Source organism: Aegilops tauschii, chromosome 4 (assembly GCF_002575655.3).
Source record: "Aegilops tauschii subsp. strangulata cultivar AL8/78 chromosome 4, Aet v6.0, whole genome shotgun sequence".
In the NCBI taxonomy this organism is placed as follows: Eukaryota; Viridiplantae; Streptophyta; class Magnoliopsida; order Poales; family Poaceae; genus Aegilops; species Aegilops tauschii.
In genome coordinates this window covers 453980220-454006300 of record NC_053038.3, presented here as the reverse complement: position 1 = coordinate 454006300, position 26081 = coordinate 453980220, and the positions used below count along the sequence as shown (strand labels likewise).

General features: G+C 42.2%; 1 protein-coding gene across 1 annotated transcript; it reads right to left on the bottom strand.

The window, feature by feature from the left end:
• Positions 1-7005: 7005 nt before the first annotated feature.
• LOC141021958 (uncharacterized) lies at positions 7006-25696 on the bottom strand. The gene is made up of 7 exons (XM_073497819.1): positions 25651-25696; positions 24945-25203; positions 9537-9662; positions 7744-7753; positions 7503-7639; positions 7361-7408; positions 7006-7123 (listed from the first exon to the last, which is right to left on the bottom strand). The coding sequence occupies exons 1-7, from the start codon at positions 25694-25696 to the stop codon at positions 7006-7008; spliced, it is 744 nt and encodes a 247-aa protein (XP_073353920.1).
• Positions 25697-26081: the final 385 nt, after the last annotated feature.

The following is a 26081-nucleotide window of genomic DNA, read 5'->3' as shown; positions in this document are numbered from 1 at the left end:
GTGATTGAAGAACTCTGTCAGTGACACTATCATCAGTAAGATTAACTCCCAGTTGAGTCAAGTGGTTTTGGTACCCAGACATTCTGAGTATATGTTCACTGACAGAACTATTCTCCTCCATTTTGCAGCTATAGAACTTATTGGAGACTTCATATCTCTCACCGGGCATTTGCTTGAAATATTAACTTCAACTCCTGGAACATCTCATATGCTCCATGACGTTCAAAATGTCGTTGAAGTCCCGGTTCTAAGCCGTAAAGCATGGCACACTGAACTATCGAGTAGTCATCAGCTTTGCTCTGCCAGACGTTCATAACATCTGGCATTGCTCCTGTAGCAGGTTTGTCACCTAGCGGTGCTTCCAGGACGTAATTCTTCTGTGCAGCAATGAGGATAATCCTCAAGTTATGGACCCAGACCGTGTAGTTGCTACCATCATCTTTCAACTTAGATTTCTCTAGGAACGCATTAAAATTCAACGGGACAACAACACGGGCCATCTATCTACAACAACATAGACATGCAAAATACTATCAGGTACTAAGTTCATGATAAATTAAAGTTCAATTAATCATATTACTTAAGAACTCCCACTTAGATAAGTGATCACGTGATCCATATCAACTAAACCATGTCCGATCATCACGTGAGATGGAGTAGTTTTCAATGGTGAACATCACTATGTTGATCATATCTACTATATGATTCACACTCGACCTTTTGGTCTCAATGTTCCGAGGCCATATCTGCATATGCTAGGCTCGTCAAGTTTAACCCGAGTATTCTGCATGTGCAAAACTTCCTTGCACCCATTGTATGTGAACGTAGAGCTTATCACACCCGATCATCACATGGTGTCTCGGCACGACAAACTGTAGCAATGGTGCATACTCAGGGAGAACACTTATACCTTGAAATTTAGTGAGAGATCATCTTATAATGCTACCGCCGAACTAAGCAAAATAAGATGCATAAAGGATAAACATCACATGCAATCAATATAAGTGATATGATATGGCCATCATCATCTTGTGCCTTTGATCTCCATCTTCAAAGCACCGTCATGATCACCATCGTCACCGGCTTGACACCTTGATCTCCATCGAAGCATCGTTGTCATCTCGCCAACTATTGTTTCTACGACTATCGCTACCGCTTAGTGATAAAGTAAAGCAATTACATGGCGATTGCATTTCATACAATAAAGCGACAACCATATGGCTCCTGCCAGTTGCCGATAACTGTGTTACAAAACATGATCATCTCATACAACAATTTATATAATCACGTCTTGACCATATCACACCACAACATGCCCTGCAAAAACAAGTTAGACGTCCTCTACTTTGTTGTTGCAAGTTTTACGTGGCTGCTACGGGCTTAGCAAGAACCGTTCTTACCTACGCATCAAAACCACAACAATTTTTTGTCAAGTTTTCTGTTTTAATCTTCAACAAGGACCGGGCATAGTTACACTCGATTCAACTAAAGTTGGAGAAACAGACACCCACTAGCCACCTGTGTGCGAAGCACGTCGGTAGAACCAGTCTCGCGTAAGCGTACGCGTAATGTAGGTCTGAGCCGCTTCATCCAACAATACCGCCGAATCAAAGTATGACATGATGGTAAGCAGTATGACTATTATCGCCCACAACTCTTTGTGTTCTACTTGTGCATATAACATCTATGCATACACCTGGCTCTGATACCACTGTTGGGGAACGCAGTAATTTCAAAAAAAATCCTACGCACATGCAAGACCCATCTAGGTGATGCATAGCAACGAAAGGGGAGAGTGTTGTCCACGTACCCTCGTAGACCGTAAGCGGAAGCGTTATGACAACGCGGTTGATGTAGTTGTACGTCTTCACGATCCGACCGATCCTAGCACCGAAGGTACGGCACCTCCGCGATCTGCACACGTTCAGCTCGGTGACGTCCCACGAACTCAAGATCCAGCTGAGGTCAAGGGAGAGTTTCGTCAGCACGACGGCGTGGTGACGGTGATGATGAAGCTACTGGCGCAGGGCTTCGCCTAAGCACTACAACGATATGACCGAGGTGGAAATCTGTGGAGGGGGCACCGCACACGGCTAAACAATCAACTTGTGTGTCTATGGGGTGCCCCCCTCCCCCGTATATAAAAGAGTGGAGGAGGGGAGGGCCGGTCCTCTCTATGGCGCGCCCAAGGGGGGTCCTACTCCCGGTGGGAGTAGGATTCCCCCCCCCCCTTCCCTAGTTGGAGTAGGAGAAGAAGGAAGAGGGAGAGGGAGAGAAGGAAAGGGGGGTCGGCCCCCTTCCCAATTTGGATTGGGCTTGGGGGGCGCGCCCCCACCTTGGTCGCCTCCTCCTCTCTCCCACTAAGGCCCATTAAGGCCCAATGACTCCCCGGGGGGTTCCGGTAACCCCCCGGTACTCCGGTAAATGCCCGAACTCACCCGGAACCATTCCGATGTCCAAGCATAGCCTTCCAATATATCGATCTTTATGTCTCGACCATTTCGAGACTCCTCATCATGTCCGTGATCACATCCGGGACTCCGAACAAGCTTCGGTACATCAAAACACATAAACTCATAATACCGATCGTCATCGAACGTTAAGCGTGCGGACCCTACGGGTTCGAGAACTATGTAGACACGACCGAGACTCATCTCCGGTCAATAACCAATAGCGGAACCTGGATGCTCATATTGGTTCCTACACATTCTACGAAGATCTTTATCGGTCAAACCGCATAACAACATACATTGTTCCCTTTGTCATCGGTATGTTACTTGCCCGAGATTCGATCGTCGGTATCTCAATACCAAGTTCAATCTCGTTACCGGCAAGTCTCTTTACTCGTTCTGTAATGCATCATCCTGCAACTAACTCATTAGTCACATTGCTTGCAAGGCTTATAGTGATGTGCATTACCGAGAGGGCCCAGAGATACCTCTCCGACAATCGGAGTGACAAATCCTAATCTTGATCTATGCCAACTCAACAAACACCATCGGAGACACCTGTAGAGCATCTTTATAATCACCCAGTTACGTTGTGACGTTTGATAGCACACTAAGTGTTCCTCCGGTATTCGGGAGTTGCATAATCTCATAGTCATAGGAACATGTATAAGTTATGAAGAAAGCAATAGCAACAAACTAAACGATCATTGTGCTAAGCTAACGGATGGGTCAAGTCAATCACATCATTCTCTAATGATGTGATCCCGTTCATCAAATGACAACTTTTGTCCATGGCTAGGAAACTTAACCATCTTTGATTAACGAGCTAGTCAAGTAGAGGCATACTAGTGACACTCTATTTGTCTATATATTCACACATGTACTAAGTTTACGGTTAATACAATTATAGCAGGAATAATAAAAATTTATCATGATATAAGGAAATATAAATAACAACTTTATTATTGCCTCTAGGGCATATTTCCTTCAATTTTACCTTTTTCACGTGCTTTATTTAAAGAAAAACCAATTTCATTAATGAAACTGATCAGTTCGTTAATCATCTCAATCATATTGTTTTATTTTATTAAGTATATTTCATGAACCTGATGTAGAAGTAGGAAAGAACAAATGTCAGCTTATTATGACCTGAAATGGTTTCGTAAAACCGGACTTTGCTGTGCATATGTTCTTTTTACTTGTACAATCAGATCATGTGCTTTTACAAATTATTTCTGTAAGCTCATTGTCGCTATTGCTTAGTTTTCTGTGAATAGATCCAATTCCTGAACTCATCCTCCCTTCCATACAGAAGTGCCGACGCATTGGCAAGTCAGTGGCGACTGATTTATTATAGTGTTTTCACACCGTGAATGCCATCCTATGCATGCACAAACATTTTAGTTGGAATGTTCACTACTTCAGTGCGATGGTTCAAGAGCCTGTTGTACTTGTATTGATCACCACCGTTTCATTGGTTGGTTCAAATTCTCTGACAGATCAAACAATAGTTCTTCCATTTGTGTGAAGCCTATCTCGGATGAGTAGAATGAACTAGTTGTATGGACCTCCGTATTGTTGTTGTCGATTGCTTGCAAATATTGATCATGTGTTTACCCTTTGAATTGCACACCATAACCGCACCATGATATAATAATATGCCTTGCTCCTACCCCTATTTGTGTAAGTCTAACCGTATTCCCCTCCATTTTATGTTCCTTTTTCTTTGGTTGTTTTGTGTGTGTTAAGTGCTTGACGAAATTCTCATGTGAGGCATCCAATCATGGATGGAATTGGGCAGGATAATGTAGATTAACCAACATATGTGCCTTTCTGGAATAGATTAGGTTAAGAATGTCACTCGGGATCCTGCTTGCCATTGGTTCTTACCATGCGTCGGTGAAAATATTTTTTAATAGTTGAATAATATACTCTCTCCATCCAAAATATAGTGCGCCCGCGCTTCCCGAGGTCCAACTTTGACCATAAATTTAACCAACGAGACCGACTGCGGCGAGAGAAAAAATTATATAATTGAAAACTTCTTTTGAATACGAATTCACTGGTATAACTTTTGCTCCCGCCGCAGTCGGTCTTGTTGGTTAAATTTATGGTCAAAGTTAAAGCACAGGAATAGAGGAAGCACTATATTTTGGAACAGAGTGAGTATGTGGCTCATGTCTCGTAGTAACAGCCCGTGCCATGCATCAGGTGTTGCAGTCCGATTAGAAATTATTCTGTGGTGTTACAAACCCCACCTCCAAGTTCTTTACTGATCTTTTGTTGAATTCTAAACTTATTGCTTAACATTTTGTTACTTGCAGACAGGAACATGAGTGTGCATTCCTGGGAGTTAGCAAATGACATAAATTGGATGGTTGATGTTCTTAATAGATTGACCCTCTTATATTGCTGCTCACTGTCAGAAGCTAAATAAATGGCACTTCTATTTTTCTGCTTGCTGGATAAAACTAAATAAATGGTATGCTGCTGAGTATTCTATTCATTTTTCATTCATTTGTGATTTGAGAATATGGGTGACACTAATATGTTTCTTTGACTACTGAAGTGTTGTCTACCAGTAGTTCACGGACAAAGCTCCAGGGCCATGTGAACATGTATGAGTAAATAATCATTGTGCTTCCCTATTTTTTAATTCATTTAATAATATTCGATATGTTTCATCTTCCAACAATTTGCATCAGCCTTTTGCAGCTTAGGAGTACTTGACATCCACTCCTAAATTGGTAGCCTCTGTTTTGGTTATATGAGGACTGAGTTATATTCTCTGATGATATTTTTAGATTTTAAAGAAATGGCAAGCACATCCCACAATCTTAATGCTTATTCTTTTTATTTTGGATGTTGAATCGTGGCACTAATATAATAGTGAAATATATTCATCATAAATACTGCAATGAATACACTTTCAAGCAATTTCTTAATCATCCTTAGTTATTTCTATCCTCACCATTGTTATTATACTTATGTGATCTGATACTATTATGTGGATTCAGTGCCACATTCTGCAGGAGCTTGCTTTAGCTCGAAGCTCATGTCACAACTTATGCGTGCCTTTTAGGCATATTAGATGAAGCATGACGGCAGGCAAGGTGCAAAAGGCTTGAACTCTAGCTTCTTCCAGAAAGAAAATTGTTGGTAATTATCTAGGCAATTGGTAAGAAAATATTTTTTGATTTGTTAGCAAGAGTCTTTTGGGTTTTTAGCCATGCAGCAATAAAAAGTTTTATGACTCACATAGTGATAATTAGCCCTTGCATGCTGTAATTAGGTCACTAATTACCCTGTCTATACCAACATTAACCTTGGGTTTACCAATGCTAAACCATGAAACTTTATTTCACATGATTAGGTTAATAGGTAGTTATCATGTACCTCGGAGTAACTTTTTGTGCTTATGGAGAAGGCCACACGAAAGAAGAAGAAATTCCTGTGAAGAGCAAGACAGTATTAACATCAACTATTAATGGTGCAACAACAAAGTGATCAACTATTGGACTGGGAAAAGCTCCAAAAGTGAAGACCAAAAAAACTCATGTGAAGAAGAAGGTTGTAGAAAAGGCTGGGAAGAAGGTAACATAAGAGAAGAAGAAACTTCATGTGATCTTCAGAGATCAAAGATGGAGATTTCAGTGTTGGTGCGTGTCATGTTTTCCCACAAGTTTCCAACCCTGAACCGCTGAACTTCTTGTAAAGCTCGCAATAGAGATGGATTTTCAGATGTTACATGTCGAGATGGACTGCAAAGCTGTGGTGTGCATGTTAAATGACCCCATGGAAAACTTGTCCACTGTGGGGCCAGTGATTGAGGAGGTGAAGGAGTACTAGAATGGAGTTCAAGGTGAGCTGGGTTAGGTGATCAGCTAACAATGCAGCGCATGCACTGGCTAGAGAGGGAGTTAGCAACGATTTATGTAAGTTGTGGGCTCAAGAGCCTCTTGTATTCTTCGATTTGTATCTGCTGAGATCCCCGAACTATATGAATAAATAGCATGCATGTTTTACCTTAAAAAACGTTAACTTATTTTCCAATCACTGGGGACTTGGGGGCTAGAGAAATGAGGTCTTCGTATATGTAACTTGTATTTTGTGCGCTTGTGTGTGTAAGATCTATGGAGCTCTTATTGTCAGCTTGAACTTGTATATTTGAAGACGCCCAAAGGAAATTGTTTGGTGAACCTGATGCTCAACTCAACATGGAGTATACAGTTTGCATTGTATCATTGTTTGATGAACCTAATGCTCAACTCAACATGGACATGGCAGTATCATTCTTATGCTCAAAGATTTGTTAAACCTGATGCAGTCATACAATTTACATATAACTATACAATCTTGCCAGTAACATCGCATACAAATCCATAGAAGCATCCAATCCTGATAAATTCTCTTAGTATCCAGTCTTAATATCCATCATGTCTGAAAAATATATACTGTAAAACACCACATCGCAGCAGCAGGGAACAGAGTGGAAGCAGCTACAGCTTCACTCGGCAACTCGAACAGCAGAAGGCGACTGCTGGGAACGGCCAGGCTAGGCTGTCGCGCGAACTGGGGCAGACGGCGACTGCTTCAGGTGCTTCTTCAACTTCTTGATCACCAGCCCGAAAACCAAGTAACACGGAATTTGCATCACCCCAGCCACAACATACCTACCAGCATGTGAAACATAGTGAGAAAAGTATATTTGACTATTATAGACACAAGTTCTTTAGATAAAAACTATCAACACTTAGATTCAGCTCTATCCAAACTTTTTTGGTCCACCCAACATTACCTTACCCACTTGTCCGACTGACTATTCGATTTGGAATGGTTTTATTACTTCAATGAAATGCATTTTTATTTTTCATCAAAAAGAAAATAAAAGTAGATACAAATGTTATTACCACAGAGGTGCAAACTTGGACGACAAGTCCAGGAATGAGTACAGCCACCTGTGAAAGATTGAATTTGGTTATCAAGAAAAATGCAATTACCGGAGTTATGCAGGAAAGGAACACAAGCTAGAAATTTTATGTCATTAGAGACGAAGCATGGACGATCCACTCGAAAATCACGTACGCACAGGTCCACACGCAGAAGTACGCAATTCGAAACCACGGGAAGTGTTGTAAAGGTAGGTGAATTGAATTGACCGCGAGTAGGGGATTGGATTGGACTGAATTCTATTGGATTGAAGTACTTACAAAGTCAAGATCACTGTAATGATGGATAAGGAGGGCCGGGCAAATGATGCCCCAGAAAACAGTGTTAGTGAGCATGGCAGCACCTGCAGCTGTCTGTGGATAGATGTACGGTAATAATACTGATAATAAGAAAATAAAAGAACCAAATACACCCTATATCCAGGATGTCTAGTTGGTCTATAGGATCTATGTCAACATTTATGCAGTGCGACATACGAAGATGTGTAGTGTAGATCCGAAATACAGAGGACGCATGTGTATATACATAACGTCCCTGCGGACGGGGAACGAATGGCGGCAACTGGTACGCGCACGGCGGTTGACGGACGGGCAAACTCAATGATGTGGGCCGATGGTACATGTGTTTACAGAATCACTTCTGCTGCCCACCATCCAATTTGCGAACCAAAGAATAACGAACGAAATTGACGTGCATAAGAAAAACGCGACAGAAAGCTCAAAAACAATCGAAACGCTAGAGAGCAGCCCAGAGAAAAGCTCTGGAGGCAAAGAACTACTATAGTTCAAGGCGCTTGGAGAAAGGGGGGGTTCTTCCGGCGGCGCGGTTGGGCGGTGGCTTTTCCGGTGGATCCAGTGGAAACATTGGAGCATTTTTGAGGATGTAGAACTAGTCTCTTCGCCAAGTCAACAAAGTGTCCAGTTCTAAAATCAAGGTACTCCCTCCGATGGATTGGAGGAAGTATATAATTAATCAACTATTACAATTTGACAACAATGTGTATGACGCACTTAGGTTCCAGCACACCTGCAAAAGCGGTTCGCGAGGAGCATTATTTTGATCGCTATATTGTCGGTGATGGAATTGGTGTAGAAATTATTTTGGCCGAGGTGGATAGGAGGAAATAAGGTATTTTGTGTGTGTGTGTGTGTGTGTGTGTGTGTGTGTGTGTGTGTGTGTGTGTGTGTGTGTGTTTTGTTTGATAAGGTTAATTGTTTGGGAGTGTACTGAAGAACTTGGAGTAACACGCCTGCTTGATGATCGTAGGCAGAGAGACATGAGGAGGTGCCATGTGTTGAGCTGCCGGAAGTGGTGGGGGAGTATGATCCCGAACGCAGACGGACCGCCTGCTGGTATGCTGGAGGAGTACGAAGAATCTGGAGTCACATGGCGCTGTGACGATGGATCCGAGGATGAAGACCAAGTGTCATCGAGCAAGCTAAAGCGTCGTCGCGTGTAAGACTTCGACGGGAGGTGTACTGTTACACAGTCGGTAGCTAGATATCGGTGAAGAGTCAAAAAAACGTCTTACATTATGGGATGAAGGGAGTAGTTACGGATGGTCACAAGCCCACAACGGTTTGTTGTATGCTGGATTGGGCAGATGTCGAAATGACGTGTCGTTTTGGTATGCAGATGAAAGTTGTGTGTGAAGATCCAAAGCCGATGCTGGTTGACTAGTTCAGAATAGATGTAACCGGCATATATACTGCATTAATAGAGTTGGTGATCCAGTCATATTACCAGCATCTATTCTTCTGAACATCTAAACAAATTATCTATTCACGCGGGTCCTGTAACCGGCATATATACGGCATTAATGCAGTCAGGGGCGTGGGCCAGTTTACTGTTCAAAAATGTGGTGCCCCGCGTAAACACGAGACATAATACACGCGACGAGGGTGTGTGCATCCTAAGGGAGTGTGGCGGTCCAGATTTCGGGAGTATTTGCATCCGGGAGCCAAAACGAATTTCTGAAAGAAAAAAACTATTTTTCTCGTAAGACTTTTCTGTTGTTACCTGATACATAATCTGCAGCAGGTAACCGCCAAGCCCAGCGACCTTCCTTGCGTTTTCTCCGTTTGCACTCGAATCGACTACTTTCCTACACCCGTAGATGGAGATCCAACTGGCAACCTGACAAAATCGACACAGTTGATGGTTGTGCTTAGTTGCAGGATTCTGTGGGGACTTCGTCTCAAATTGACACAGTTGATGGTTGTGCTTACCCCAAAGTAGAGCGTCACCAGTAGGAAAGTCCACCTGTACAACACATAACACATTTTGTCAGAATAACACATTTTTAAAAACAAACTACATTTTCTTAAAGGCGCAATCACTTTTGAGTTAGATGAACATTTTCTTATAAAAGGTGTTACCATTTTTTACTTACATGAACGTTTTTCAAAATACATGAACACTTTTTAAAAACATAAACATTTTTAAAAGATGTGAATATTTTTTCAGTTACATTTTTTTTGTTTAAATACATGTTTTTAAAGAGCTATTGAAGACCTGCGTACTACTGCCCTTTTCAAGAGTATATGGTAGCTGATTGATTGTTTCAGCTTTTTAATCAATAAGTAACTTTCTTTTCCTTGGAATTTGACCAACCCACTTTGGGTGCTAATGCCCCTATGCCTAGCCTTATTTAAAAAGTTCCCAAATTTTAAAAAGCTAAAATAAAAGACAAACCATAAATTAATATATGAAAAGAAATGAAAAAATCGAGCAAAAAAATCAAAATTAATCAAGCCGTAGTATCTAGAACTTTTCCAAACTGGTACAAAAAAGAACACTACATGGGCCAGCCAGCTACTGTACAAGCTGCTAGGAGTGGTGTGCACTGCGTACCAAAGGGGTACCGTTGTCTCCAAAAAATTAAAAACCATAGTGGCTGTACCATATTCCTGGTGTGCTCCTAAGCCGCGCCTTTAGCGCCACTAACAGGTACCGGCGCCAGCGCGCTGCCAACCTGGGCCTGGCCCAACAAGGCCGATGCGCCTGGTTCCCACGACCGCTCGGGGCGCTGTGCATAAGGATGGCAATGGATAAGATATGGGGCGGGTAAAGCAATACCATACCCGTACCCGTGTAATCGATGGGTACAAAATTCTATCCATACCCGTACCCATACCCGATGGGTAGCCATACCCATTGGGTATCCAACGGGTAGATCAAATAATACACAAGTTATTCGCAATTTACATTCATCGATAACACATTTGACAAAAAAAATATTGATCTCAACTCAATAACTGTTAGATGAGTACATGATAATTATCTCAATTCAAATTGACAATTGGTGACAACTTTAACATAGATTCATAAGCTCACGACACAATTTTAACATAGGTACACTTGTGAATCACGGGTAAAACTCACATGTTAGTATAAATGGGTAGGGTATCGGTCAATCCATGGGTAAAAGGCTATACCCATACCCTACCCATGACTTAACGGGTAGGGTATGGGTACTACCCATGGGTATAAAATTGTGCCCATACCCTACCCATGTGGGTACGGTATCCGCGGGTACCCATACCCATGGGTAAAATTGCCATCCTCAGCTGTGCAGTGAACGAGCGAAAAAACACAAAAAAGGTGGCCCCTCCAGGAATCGAACTCGAGACTTTCCCTTAACGTACAAGGGCACATTAAGGACAGTATAACCGCACCTAAAGCGAGCCCTCTCAGCGCTTCGCGTTTCTAGCCGTCCGTTTACGTGATCTGCATGTTTTTCGCCGTCGGATCTCCTGCTAGAGCGATCTGTCCCGGATCTGGCAAAACTGGGCTGGCTGTCCTGTGGACTGCTGCTCCGTAGGCCGAAATGAAGCCCTCTGGTTAACTGGGCCGATTAGGCGATTTGGGAGTTTCCAGCCCACTTAACTAACCGAGCACGTACGGTCCAGAGCGACGGGTCGGGCTGCACCCGATACAAAGGACCTGATCGGTGACAGAGGGGGGATCGAGGCGCTCGCGATGCGGCCGGCGCGGGTGCTGCGAGGGGATCCAATCGACGCGCGCGCGATTGATCGTCCTTGGGGATCCGGCCAACGCGCGCGAGGGGATCCCGTGGCGCACGATGTGGGTGACGCCTCATCTGATGGAAACTGCTCCGCTGACACTTTAAAGATGCAATCACACTTCAGTTTTGGAGCGCGCATTCATGGCGGATGCCGATCCTTTTCGATGCCAAGGAGTACAGGTACGTGTATATATTCCTTCTTTCCTGTCACTCTTCGCCCACCCTTTCCACTCCAGCAGCACAACATCTTTCAGCAAGCCGAGGCAGGCCACGACGACTGATCCCCGTTGAGTGCACGGCCTTCTCAGTCGTGGGGCATGCGGGTGAGGTAGGCCGTGACACTTGGATTTCATGGGAGAAGCGAATGAAGGAAATATGCCCTAGAGGCAATAATAAAGTATTATATATTTCCTTATATCATGATAAATGTTTATTATTCATGCTAGAATTGTATTAACCGGAAACATAATACATGTGTGAATACATAGACAAACAGAGTGTCACTAGTATGCCTCTACTTGACTAGCTCGTTAATCAAAGATGGTTATGTTTCCTAGCCATAGACATGAGTTGTCATTTGATTAACAGGATCACCTCATTAGGAGAATGACGTGATTTACGACCCATTCCGTTAGCTTAGCACCCGATCGTTTAGTATGTTGCTATTGCTTTCTTCATGACTTATACATGTTCCTATGACTATGAGATTATGCAACTCCCGTTTACCGGAGGAACACTTTGTGTGCTACCAAAGGTCACAACGTAACTGGGTGATTATAAAGGTGCTCTACAGGTGTCTCCAAAGGTACTTGTTGGGTTGGCGTATTTCGAGATTAGGATTTGTCACTCCGATTGTCGGAGAGGTATCTCTGGGCCCACTCGGTAATGCACATCACTATAAGCCTTGCAAGCATTGTGACTAATGAGTTAGTTGCGGGATGATGTATTACGGAACGAGTAAAGAGACTTGCCGGTAACGAGATTGAACTAGGTATCGAGATACCGACGATCGAATCTCGGGCAAGTAACATACCGATGACAAAGGGAACAACGTATGTTGTTATGCGGTCTGACCGATAAAGATCTTCGTAGAATATGTGGGAGCCAATATGGGCATCCAGGTCCCGCTATTGGTTATTGACCGGAGAGGTGTCTCGGTCATGTCTACATAGTTCTCGAACCCGAAGGGTCCGCACGCTTAACGTTACGATGACAGTTTTATTGAGTTTTGATGTACCGAAGGAGTTCGGAGTCCCGGATGAGATCGGGGACATGACGATGAGTCTCGAAATTGTCGAGACGTAAAGATCGATATATTGGACGACTATATTCGGACTTCGGAAAGGTTCCGAGTGATTCGGGTATTTTTCGGAGTACCGGAGAGTTACGGGAATTCGTATTGGGCCTTAATGGGCCATACGGGAAAGGAGAGAAAGGCCTCAAAAGGTGGCCGCGCCCCTCCCCATGATCTGGTCCGAATTGGACTAGGGAAGGGGGGCGCCCCCTTCCTTGTTTCTCCTTCCCCCTTCCCTTCTCCTACTCCCACAAGGAAAGGAGGAGTCCTACTCCCGGTGGGAATAGGACTCCCCCCTATGGCGCGCCTCTCCCCTTGGCCGGCTGCCTCCCCCTTGCTCCTTTATATACGGGGGCAAGGGCACCCCAGAGACACAACAATTGATCCTTGTGATCTCTTAGCCGTGTGTGGTGCCCCCCTCCACCAAATTACACCTCGATAATACCGTTGCGGAGCTTAGGCGAAGCCCTGCGTCGGTGGAACATCATCATCGTCACCACGTCGTCGTGCTGACGAAACTCTCCCTCAACACTCGGCTGGATCGGAGTTCGAGGGACGTCATCGAGCTGAACGTGTGTAGAACTCGGAGGTGCCGTGCGTTCGGTACTTGATCGGTCGGATCGTGAAGACGTACGACTACATCAACCGCGTTGTGATAACGCTTCCGCTGTCGGTCTACGAGGGTACGTGGACAACACTCTCCCCTCTCGTTGCTATGCATCACCATGATCTTGCGTGTGCGTAGGAAAATATTTGAAATTACTACGTTCCCCAACAGTGGCATCCGAGCCTGGTTTTATGCGTTGATGCTATGCACGAGTAGAACACAAGTGAGTTGTGGGCGATATAAGTCATACTGCTTACCAGCATGTCATACTTTGGTTCAGCGGTATTGTGAGATGAAGCGGCCCGGACCGACATTACGCGTACGCTTACGCGAGACTGGTTTCACCGTTCGGAGCACTCATTGCTTAAAGGTGACTCGCGGGTGTCTATCTCTCTCACTTTAGTTGAACCGAGTGTGGCTAAGCCCGGTCCTTGCGAAGGTTAAAACAGCACCAACTTGACAAACTATCGTTGTGGTTTTGATGCGTAGGTAAGAACGGTTCTTGCTAAGCCCGTAGCAGCCACGTAAAACTTGCAACAACAAAGTAGAGGGCATCTAACTTGTTTTTGCAGGGCATGTTGTGATGTGATATGGTCAAGACATGATGTGATATAATTTGTTGTATGAGATGATCATGTTTTGTAACCGAGTTATCGACAACTGGCAGGAGCCATATGGTTGTCGCTTTATTGTATGAGATGCAATCACCATGTAATAGTTTTACTTTATCACTAAGCGGTAGTGATAGTCGTAAAAGCAATTAGTTGGCGAGATGACAATGATACTACGATGGAGATCAAGGTGTCGCGCCGGTGACGATGGTGATCATGACGGTGCTTCGGAGATGGAGATCACAAGCATGGTGCTTCAGAGATGGAGATCACAAGCACAAGATGATGATGGCCATATCATATCACTTATATTGATTGCATGTGATGTTAATCCTTTATGCATCTTATCTTGCTTTGATTGACGGTAGCACTATAAGATGATCTCTCACTAAAATTTCAAGATAAAAGTGTTCTCCCTGAGTATGCACCGTTGCGAAAGTTCTTCGTGCTGAGACACCACGTGATGATCGGGTGTGATAGGCTCTACGTTCAAATACAACGGGTGCAAAACAGTTGCACACGCGGAATACTCAGGTTAAACTTGACGAGCCTAGCATATGCAGATATGGCCTCGGAACACGGAGACCGAAAGGTCGAGCGTGAATCATATAGTAGATATGATCAACATGGTGATGTTCACCATTGAAACTACTCCATCTCACGTGATGATCGGACATGGTTTAGTTGATATGGATCACGTGATCACTTAGAGGATTAGAGGGATGTCTATCTAAGTGGGAGTTCTTAAGTAATATGATAAATTGAACTTAAATTTATCATGAACTTAGTCCTGATAGTATTTTGCAAATTATGTTATAGATCAATAGCTCGCGTTGTTGCTTCCCTGTGTTTATTTTTTGATATGTTCCTAGAGAAAAATTATGTTGAAAGATGTTTGTAGCAAAGATGCGGATTGGATCCGTGATCTGAGGATTATCCTCATTGCTGCACAGAAAAATTATGTCCTTGATGCACCGCTAGGTGACAGACCTATTGCAGGAGCAGATGCAGACGTTATGAACGTTTGGCTAGCTCAATATGATGACTACTTGATAGTTTAGTGCACCATGCTTAACGGCTTAGAATCGGGACTTCAAAGACGTTTTGAACGTCATGGACCATATGAGATGTTTCCAGGAGTTGAAGTTAATATTTCAAGCAAATACCCGAGTTGAGAGATATGAAGTCTCCAACAAGTTCTATAGCTAAAAGATGGAGGAGAATAGCTCAAGCAGTGAGCATGTGCTCAGATTGTCTGGGTACTACAATCGCTTGAATCAAGTGGGAGTTAATCTTCCAGATAAAATAGTGATTGACAGAATTCTCTAGTCACCATCACCAAGTTAGTAGAACTTCGTGATGAACTATAATATGCAAGGGATGACGAAAGTAATTCCCGAGCTCTTCGTGATGCTGAAATCGACGAAGGTAGAAATCAAGAAAAACATCAAGTGTTGATGGTTGACGAGACCACTTCAAGTGTTGATGGTTGACAAGACCACTAGTTTCAAGAAAAGGGCAAAGGGAAGAAGGGGAACTTCAAAAAGAACGGCAAGAAAGTTGCTACTCAAGTGAAGAAGCCCAAGTCTGTACCTAAGCATGAGACTAAGTGCTTCTACTGCAAAGGGACTGGTCAACTGGAAGCGGAATTACCCCAACTATTTGGTGGATAAGAAGGATGGCAAAGTGAACAAAGGTATATTGGATATACATGTTATTGATGTGTACTTTACTATGTTTTATAGCAACCCCTCGGTATTTGATACTGGTTCAGTTGCTAAGAGTAGTAACTCGAAACGGGAGTTGCAGAATAAATAGAGACTAGTAAAAAGGCGAGGTGACGATGTGTGTTGGAAGTAGTTCCAAGATTGATATGATCATCATCGCACACTCCCTATACTTTCGGGATTAGTGTTGAAACTAAATAAGTGTTATTTGGTGTTTGCGTTGAGCATGAATATGATTTGATCATGTTTATTGCAATACGGTTATTCATTTAAGTTAGAGAACAATTGTTGTTCTGTTTACATGAATAAAAACCTTTTATGGTCATACACACCAACAAAAATGGTTTGTTGGATCTCGATCGTAGTGATACACATATTCATAATATTGAAGCCAAAAGATGCAAAGTTAATAATGATAGTGCAACTTATTTGTGGCACTGCCGTTTAGGTCATATTGGTGTAAAGCGCATGAAGAAACTCCATACTGATGGGATTTTGGAATCACTTGATTATGAATCACTTGATGCTTGCGAACCGTGCCTCATGGGCAAGATGACTAAAACGCCATTCTCCGGAACTATGGAGAGAGCAACAGAGTCCAATGAATATTGAGGCTCATGGCGGATATCGTTATTTTCTCACCTTCACAGAGGATTTGAGCAGATATGGGTATATCTACTTAATGAAACATAAGTCTGAAACATTTGAAAAGTTCATATAATTTCATAGTGAAGTGGAAAATCATCGTAACAAGAAAAATAAAGTTTCTACGATCTGATCGTAGAGAAGAGTATTTGAGTTACGAGTTTGGCCTTCAGTTAAAACAATGTGAAATAGTTTCACTACTCACGCCACCTGGAACACCACGGTGTAATGGTGTGTCCGAACGTCGTAATCGTACTTTATTAGATATGGTGCGATATATGATGTATCTTACCGATCTACCACTATCGTTTTGGGGTTATGCATTAGAGACAGCTACATTCACGTTAAATAGGGCACCATCAAAATCCGATGAGACAACGCCTTATGAACTGTGGTTTAGCAAGAAACCAAAGTTGTCGTTTCTTAAAGTTTGGGGTTGCGATGCTTATGTGAAAAAGTTTCATCCTGATAAGCTCAAACCCAAATCGGAGAAATGTGTCTTCATAGGATACCCAAAGGAGACAGTTGGGTACACCTTCTATCACAGATCCGAAGGCAAGACATTCGTTGCTTAGTATGGATCCTTTCTAGAGAAGGAGTTTCTCTCGAAAGAAGTGAGTGGGAGGAAAGTAGAACTTGATGAGGTAACTGTACCTGCTCCCTTATTGGAAAGTAGTTCATCACAGAAATCTGTTCCTGTGACTCCTACACCAATTAGTGAGGAAGTTAATGATGATGATCATGGAACTTCAGATCAAGTTATTACTGAACCTCGTAGGTCAACCAGAGTAAGATCCGCACCAGAGTGGTACGGTAATCCTGTTCTGGAGGTTATGTTACTAGACCATGACGAACCTACGAACTATGAAGAAGCGATGGTGAGCCCAGATTCCGCAAAATGGCTTGAGGCCATGAAATCTGAGATGAGATCCATGTATGAGAACAAAGTGTGGACTTTGATTGACTTGCCCAATGATCGGCGAGCCATTGAGATTAAATGGATCTAGGAAGACGGACGCTGATAGTAGTGTTACTATCTACAAAGCTAGAATTGTCGCAAAAAGGTTTTTCGACAAGTTCAAGGTGTTGACTATGATGAGAGTTTTTCATTCGTATCTATGCTTAAGTCTGTCTGAATCATGTTAGCAATTGCCGCATTTTATGAAATCTGGCAAATGGATAAACAAAACTGCATTCCTTAATGGATTTATTAAAGAAGAGTTGTATATGATGCAACCTAAAGGTTTTGTCAATCCTAAAGGTGCTAACAAAATATGCAAGCTCCAGCGATCCATCTATGGACTGGTGCAAGCATCTCGAAGTTGGAATATACACTTTGATAAGTTGATCAAAGGATATAGTGTTATACAGACTTGCGGTGAAGCCTGTATTTACAAGAAAGTGAGTGGGAGCACTACAACATTTCTGATAATTATATGTGAATGACATATTGTTGATCGGAAATAATGTAGAATTATTCTGCAAAGCATAAAGGAGTGTTTTGAAAGGAGTTTTTCAAAAGAAAGACCTCGGTGAAGCTGCTTACATATTGAGCATCAAGATCTATAGAGATAGATCAAAATGCTTGATAAGTTTTTTCAATGAGTACATACCTTAACAAGATTTTGAAGTAGTTCAAAATAGAACAGTCAAAGAAAGAGTTCTTGCCTGTGTTACAAGGTGTGAAATTGAGTAAGACTCAAAACCCGACCACGACAGAAGATAGAAAGAGAATGAAAGTCATTCCCTATGCCTTGGCCATAGGTTCTATAAAGTATGCCATGCTGTGTACCAGATCTATTGTATACCCTACACTGGTTTTGGCAAGGGAGTACAATAGTGATCTAGGAGTAGATCACTGCACAGCGGTCAAAATTATCCTTGTGGAATAAGGACATGTTTCTCGATTATGGAAGTGACAAAAGGTTCGTCGTAAAGGGTTACGTCGATACAAGTTTTGACACTAATCTAGATGACTCTTAGTCTCGGTCTAGATACATATTGAAAGTGGGAGCAATTAGCTAGAGTAGCTCCGTGCAGAGCATTGCAGACATAGAAATTTGCAAATATACTTACGGATCTGAATGTGACAGACCCGTTGACTAAAATTATCTCACAAGCAAAACATGATCACACCTTAGTACTCTTTGGGTGTTAATCACATAAACGATGTGAACTAGATTATTGACTCTAGTAAACCCTTTGAGTGTTGGTCACATAGAGATGTGAACTATGGGTGTTAATCACATGGTGATGTGAATTATTGATGTTAAATCACATGGCGATGTGAACTAGATTATTGACTCTAGTGCAAGTGGGAGACTGAAGGAAATATGCCCTAGAGGCAATAATAAAGTATTATATATTTCCTTATATCATGATAAATGTTTATTATTCATGCTAGAATTGTATTAATCGGAAACATAATACATGTGTGAATACATAGGCAAACAGAGTGTCACTAGTATGCCTCTACTTGACTAGCTCGTTAATCAAAGATGGTTATGTTTCCTAGCCATAGACATGAGTTGTCATTTGATTAACGGGATCACCTCATTAGGAGAATGACGTGATTTACATGACCCATTCCGTTAGCTTAGCACCCGATCATTTAGTATGTTGCTATTGCTTTCTTCATGACTTATACATGTTCCTATGACTATGAGATTATGCAACTCCCGTTTACCGGAGGAACACTTTGTGTGCTACCAAAGGTCACAACGTAACTGGGTGATTATAAAGGTGCTCTACAGGTGTCTCCAAAGGTACTTGTTGGGTTGGCGTATTTCGAGATTAGGATTTGTCACTCCGATTGTCGGAGAGGTATCTCTGGGCCCACTCGGTAATGCACATCACTATAAGCCTTGCAAGCATTGTGACTAATGAGTTAGTTGCGGGATGATGTATTACGGAACGAGTAAAGAGACTTGCCGGTAACGAGATTGAACTAGGTATCGAGATACCGACGATCGAATCTCGGGCAAGTAACATACCGATGACAAAGGGAACAACGTATGTTGTTATGCGGTCTGACCGATAAAGATCTTCGTAGAATATGTGGGAGCCAATATGGGCATCCAGGTCCCGCTATTGGTTATTGACCGGAGAGGTGTCTCGGTCATGTCTACATAGTTCTCGAACCCGAAGGGTCCGCACGCTTAACGTTACGATGACAGTTTTATTGAGTTTTGATGTACCGAAGGAGTTCGGAGTCCCGGATGAGATCGGGGACATGACGAGGAGTCTCGAAATTGTCGAGACGTAAAGATCGATATATTGGACGACTATATTCGGACTTCGGAAAGGTTCCGAGTGATTCGGGTATTTTTCGGAGTACCGGAGAGTTACGGGAATTCGTATTGGGCCTTAATGGGCCATACGGGAAAGGAGAGAAAGGCCTCAAAAGGTGGCCGCGCCCCTCCCCATGATCTGGTCCGAATTGGACTAGGGAAGGGGGGCGCCCCCTTCCTTGTTTCTCCTTCCCCCTTCCCTTCTCCTACTCCCACAAGGAAAGGAGGAGTCCTACTCCCGGTGGGAATAGGACTCCCCCCTATGGCGCGCCTCTCCCCTTGGCCGGCTGCCTCCCCCTTGCTCCTTTATATACGGGGGCAGGGGGGCACCCCAGAGACACAACAATTGATCCTTCTGATCTCTTAGCCGTGTGCGGTGCCCCCCTCCACCAAATTACACCTCGATAATACCGTTGCGGAGCTTAGGCGAAGCCCTGCGTCGGTGGAACATCATCATCGTCACCACGTCGTCGTGCTGACGAAACTCTCCCTCAACACTCGGCTGGATCGGAGTTCGAGGGACGTCATCGAGCTGAACGTGTGTAGAACTCGGAGGTGCCGTGCGTTCGGTACTTGATCGGTCGGATCGTGAAGACGTACGACTACATCAACCGCGTTGTGATAACGCTTCCGCTGTCGATCTACGAGGGTACGTGGACAACACTCTCCCCTCTCGTTGCTATGCATCACCATGATCTTGCGTGTGCATAGAAATTTTTTTGAAATTACTACGTTCCCCAATAGCGAAGCAGCCCTATGGCTGTTCGGTGAAGCAGACAACTGAATCTCATCTGCCGGGTTGAAAGAGGCGATGAATCATCAGTTCTTGGAAGTGTTAACGACAACTGATGTGTGTTGCCGTTCACCTGCATCGTTTAGTGGAGATATACATTGTTATTTTCCTGGCCTGCAGCTGCTTGACTTCATGCGCCTGAATATGTAACTTCCCGTCCTTCTCTGACTGTAGTAGCTATGGTTCACGGTTGTATTGCCCACTATCTTTATTTTTCTCTTTCCCCTACGATTCCCTCTTCCACTTAGCAATTCTTTTCTGCTAATGTCTTTCCAAACTCAGTTTGTACAGGGGTTTGTCAATCCTGGATCTGGTCAACTATTTGATTCAGACTGATCATGGAGGCTGGTTCTCATATTTTTCTTGGTGAGTTCTTCAATGCACAATTTGCCATGGCTGCTGATCAGGTAATTAGTTCACTCGCAGGACTGACACACCCCATCTCTTCATGCAAATATAATCCAACATAGTCTATTTCGTCATGTGTTTCATCCAAATGCTAACTGAACTTCAACATAAACCAGTTGCTTGTTTTCCTGCCTAAAGTTATTTTAGACTTAGAACATTTTGCTGTTTAGAGGTAGCTTTTCTGTAAAAAGTTGTCGTGCTGCTATAATACTAACATGTCACAAATTGTCAAGAGATATTTAGATAGATCTGATTGAGCTAACAAGTTTATCATGATGTAATATATGCATTGTGATACATTCTGCTATACTGGTTTGATGCTTGATTCGTCAATGTCATTTCGTATTCTGAGGAAGTCTCATTCTTTGAGGGAGAACCTGATTGATGGTGAACCTAGGGACATGGAAGTTTTCTTTGCCCATTGGTTGAGATTTAATGTATGAATAAGACTAATTTATTTTACAACAGCACATGGCCACTTCTCAAGAGAAGGCAAACTACCTACATGCAACAATTATAATCTCACTGGTATGGCTGTCTCTTTTATTTAATTTAAGTAATTGGCATTACTAGCATATTTACCTATTTGTAAAACAGAATAATCATTTCTTTAATTGTTCATCTTTTTATTAACTGTTAGTATATATGTAATGCTCACTCTGCTTTTGCAGGCCCCTTGAGTCATTCCAGTCCTACAATGTTCAAAAAATATATGTAAACAAATTGATGGCTAAAGTAGACCTGAAGTTCAAGGAAGCTATCCTTATATATTTAGAATTCCATCTATGCATACATATGTACTGGACCATCTACGATATTCATAATCCGTGTCCTAAGACAACAAGCTATACCATGATTATCTAAGCTTGCATTGTGTTGCCCATCCTTTTTTCAAATGGATGTTCTTACGTATTTGCCCCTTGTTATACAAGCTGCACACAGAAAGTACATATTTATTATTTGATATGTACACTTCTTAAAAGTATGTGAAATTCATATTTCATATACTTATCAACTGCTAAAAGACAACTACTGCTACAGTAGCACAATAATTTTCCGCTGTTCCATGTGGATGATGGCTATCTATGTAACTAAATCTTTACTACTATTTGTGCATGATTATACCATGTCTGTTCTTCTAATAGCCTAATGTCATTCCCTTTGATACACTGCCACCATGGCCAATCCACCAAAAGGAGGCAGAATAGGAAAATAACATCACAAATTAAATATATGTAGATAGGCTAATGGAGTAATCGATTTATAGTAATGTCGAATCAAATAGGAAGAGGATATATTATTATTGTTGTTTTGTGAGAGCACGATAAGTAAGGATGGCAATGGGTAGGGTATGGGGCGGGTAGAGCAATACCATACCCATACCCGTGTAATCAATGGGTACAAAATTCTACCCATACCCGTACCCATGGGTATGAACCTTTACCCGTACCCATACCCGATGGGTAGCCATACCCATTGGGTACCCAACTGGTAGATCAAATAATACACAAGTTATTCGCAATTTTACATTCATCGATAACACATTTGACAAAAAAATATTGATCTCAACTCAATAACTGTTAGATGAGTACATGATAATTATCTCAATTCAAATTGACAATTGGTGACAACTTTAACATAGATTCATAAGCTCACGACACAATTTTAACATAGGTACACTTGTGAATCACGGGTAAAACTCACATGTTAGTATAAATGGGTAGGGTATGGGTATATCCATGGGTAAAAGGCTATACCCATACCCTACCCATGACTTAACGGGTAGGGTATGGGTACTACCCATGGGTATAAAATTGTGCCCATACCCTACCCATGCGGATACGGTATCCACGGGTACCCATACCCATGGGTAAAATTGCCATCCTTAACGATAAGGAGTTTAGAACTCTCCTTTACTCCACCATAATAACCTATTTTCCAAATTATAATAATCACTTCAAGGGAAAGTGGAGCAGAATTTTGCCATTGTCCAAGGGATGCGATCAATGCAGACCGCGATGGACAACGTCCATTATTTGATGACTATAAAACTAGCAATGGTGTATTAACAAGAAAATCACTTTAATAAACAAAATAGATGGATTAACAACAAATGTATATTCCACTTAAAGTCAATTTAACTTCAAAATAAATGTATCCACATACTAAGTTCAATCTCTAATATTTGCCATCAAAATAGACGGGCGCAGCAACGCGCGCCATCAATGATCTAGTAACCAGTAGAACTACTCGACCATAGTGGAAGAGCAAAGTGTCAACGCTACAAGGATATGCGGCTGCGCTATTTAATGCACTTACTTTTCTGAATTATTTTAAAACAATCATGAACTTGAATAAGTTCATCATTTTTTGAGAAAAGTTCACAAATTTGAAAAAAGTTCATCAAATTTTTAAAAAAGTTCACCAAATTTGAAAAATTGTTCATCAATTTTGAAAAAAAGTTCAGTAATTTTTACAAAAGTTCATTCAATTTGAAAAAGAGTTCATGGATTTTCAAAAAGGGGTTCATGAATTCGAAAAAAGTTGAAACTTTTTGAAAAAATATTCACCAATCATGAAAAAAGTTCATCAAAATGGGAAAAAATGTTCATCAATTTTGGAAAAAAGTTCATCGATTTGAAAGAAGTTCATCAATTTTTGAAAGAGTTCATGGATTTTCAAAAAGGGGTTCACGAATTCAAAAAAACTTCAATTTTTTGAAAAAATATTCACAAATCATGAAAAAAGTTCATCAAAATGGGAAAAAAGTGTTCATCGATTTTGGAAAAAAGTTAATTGATTTGAAAAAAGTTCATCAATTTTGAAAAAGTTCACGTATTCAAAAAGGTTCACACAAAAATGTTTGCGAACTCGAGAAAAGTTCGCAAATCCGAGAAAAGGTTCACGAAATTGAAAATAGAAAAAAGAAGGAAAAACAGAAAAGAAAACAGGCCAAAAAGAAAAAAAAAAGACAGATTCACGTTCTTTATTTGAAGAACTATAAAAGTGGCTCTTAAACACTAAAGGACGTTGTCCAGGGTCGTTATTGCGCTCGTACAGAGGCCGTGGGGTTTAGGGTTCGAATCTTCCTGGCACGCCTTTTTTTGAAGGATATAGAGAAGGAGGGAAAAAATGAGTAGGACGGGCCGGCCCAGTGTGGATCGGGGGGTGTGGGCCCGATTGCACAAACAACTGTATCGGGCATAGAGGGCGCCGTTTAGGAAATGCCATATTCCTGAGGAATTCTATTCCGCCCGGCCATACGAGTACCCAGGTTCTATATGTGCTAGCCCAGTGTAGACTTATTTCTTTTATTTTTCCACTTTTTTGTGTTTTCTTAAATATGGGAACATTTTTTAAAACATTTACAATATGCACGAACATTTTTTTAAGGATATAGAGAAGGAGGGAAAAAATGAGTAGGACAGGCCGGCCCAGTGTGGATCGGGGGGTGTGCGCCCGGTTGCACAAACAACTGTATCGGGCGCAAAGGACGCCGTTTAGGAAATGCCATATTCCTGGGGAATTCTATTCCGCCTGGCCATACGAGTACCCAGGTTCTATATGTGCTGGCCCAGTGTAGACTTATTTCTTTTATTTTTCCACCTTTTTTGTTTTCTTAAATATGGGAACATTTTTTAAAACATTTACAATACGCACGAACATTTTTAAAAATATTTTTTTAATTCCTAAACGTTTTTACAATTTATGAACATTTTTTCAAAATTATGAATATTTTTTGTATACATGATTTTTTTAATTCACGAATTTTTTAATTCTAAAAAAATCATATTGATCAAAGAAATTGTAGCTGTTTTTTCTTCCGAACCGGCACCTGTTTTTTTAGCAAGCGCCATAGGGGGAAAAAACATGTCAAGCGGCTGCGAGTTTGTTCGATACGCGCTACCCGCAATTCAAAAAACAAACCCGTGTAGCAGATGCACTCGGCAGCGCCACGCTGTATTGTGCAGCGCTACACACGCTGCAAGTTTGACAATAGGCAAGTAGAAGAAACTACCATCTACAGATGCATTTTACCATATTTTTAGTTTCTTTGGAGGATCATCCAACTATGAAATAAGCAGCACCAATTAATTAAGTAGACCATGTTTCTTTGAAGAAGGGGTAAAAAAGACACTTACTCCGTGTAGTAATAAAAGATGGTGTGGCCGCATGATTTGACGATGATCACCGTGAACGTCGTGAAGAACAGTAAACTCGCGACTCTGTACACCAACAACCAGCAGGGGTGGATGTTCTGGAGGTACGGCCGCCACGCCTCACCATCGTACACCACCCCAGGGCTCCTCTCGCCGCCCTCAGCACCTGGCTGAGCTGCCTCACTCCCGCGGTGGGGTCCCGTACCCTGGTATCGTCGCCACAGGAGGTAGACGGACACTCCTACACAAGCCAGCACTGAGAGGAAGCATAGGCACACCTCTCAGCGCAACCAGTATTGTAGGCTCGGCTTCATCGTGCTCCTGAAACAAAAAACATGGTAAAGGGCAAACTCACAAACTAAATTGAGTAGAAGTTATAAGAGCGTGCGATACATTTGGTATTGAGGTTCAGAATACAAAATCATACAAATTAAACTGAAATTAGTTAATTCAAACAGTTTTTTACCTTTTTTTCTTTTTGGCAAACTAATTGTATGCTTTTTATATATAAAACATGCGGAATTAAAGGCACCACATTTCCCATGGTAATCAACAAAAACCGAGAAAATCTTGGGTGTTAAAGATCTCGCTTGTTTCCGCCGAGCCCCGAGTCTCGGACGCCATGGTATGAATGGGACATGAGTGTGACCTTCCCCTGCAACGAAACGGACATGAATTTGTTCAGAACCTGCACCAAGATTACGGTTGGCATGGCCGTTGGCTCCACGGTGCATCACTGAAAGTGACTGGGGGGCAGCGCGCCCCCCCCCCCCCCCCCCCCCCAATGGATTTTCGGCTAGACCGGGGCTAGGAAAAAGTAGGGCCAAAGCTATGGACGACTGGAAGTAGTAAAATGTAGAGAGGGAGAGAGAGAACGACGTCAGAGAAGACCTCGCCCGCCATAGCCGTGATATATATAGAGAGAGATAAAAAGGAGGCTGTGTGTGCTAACATATCCAGAAAAGTAGCTTCCGTACTATGTAAGTGTTATCTTTCCGTGGACCTCAAAAAAAAAGTGTTATCTTTCCGTGGATTACCACCTTGGCTCCAACAATGGAGATGGAAACATCTCATACGGCACTTCTGCTTCGGTAGACCACTCTAAACACAAGGACAGTT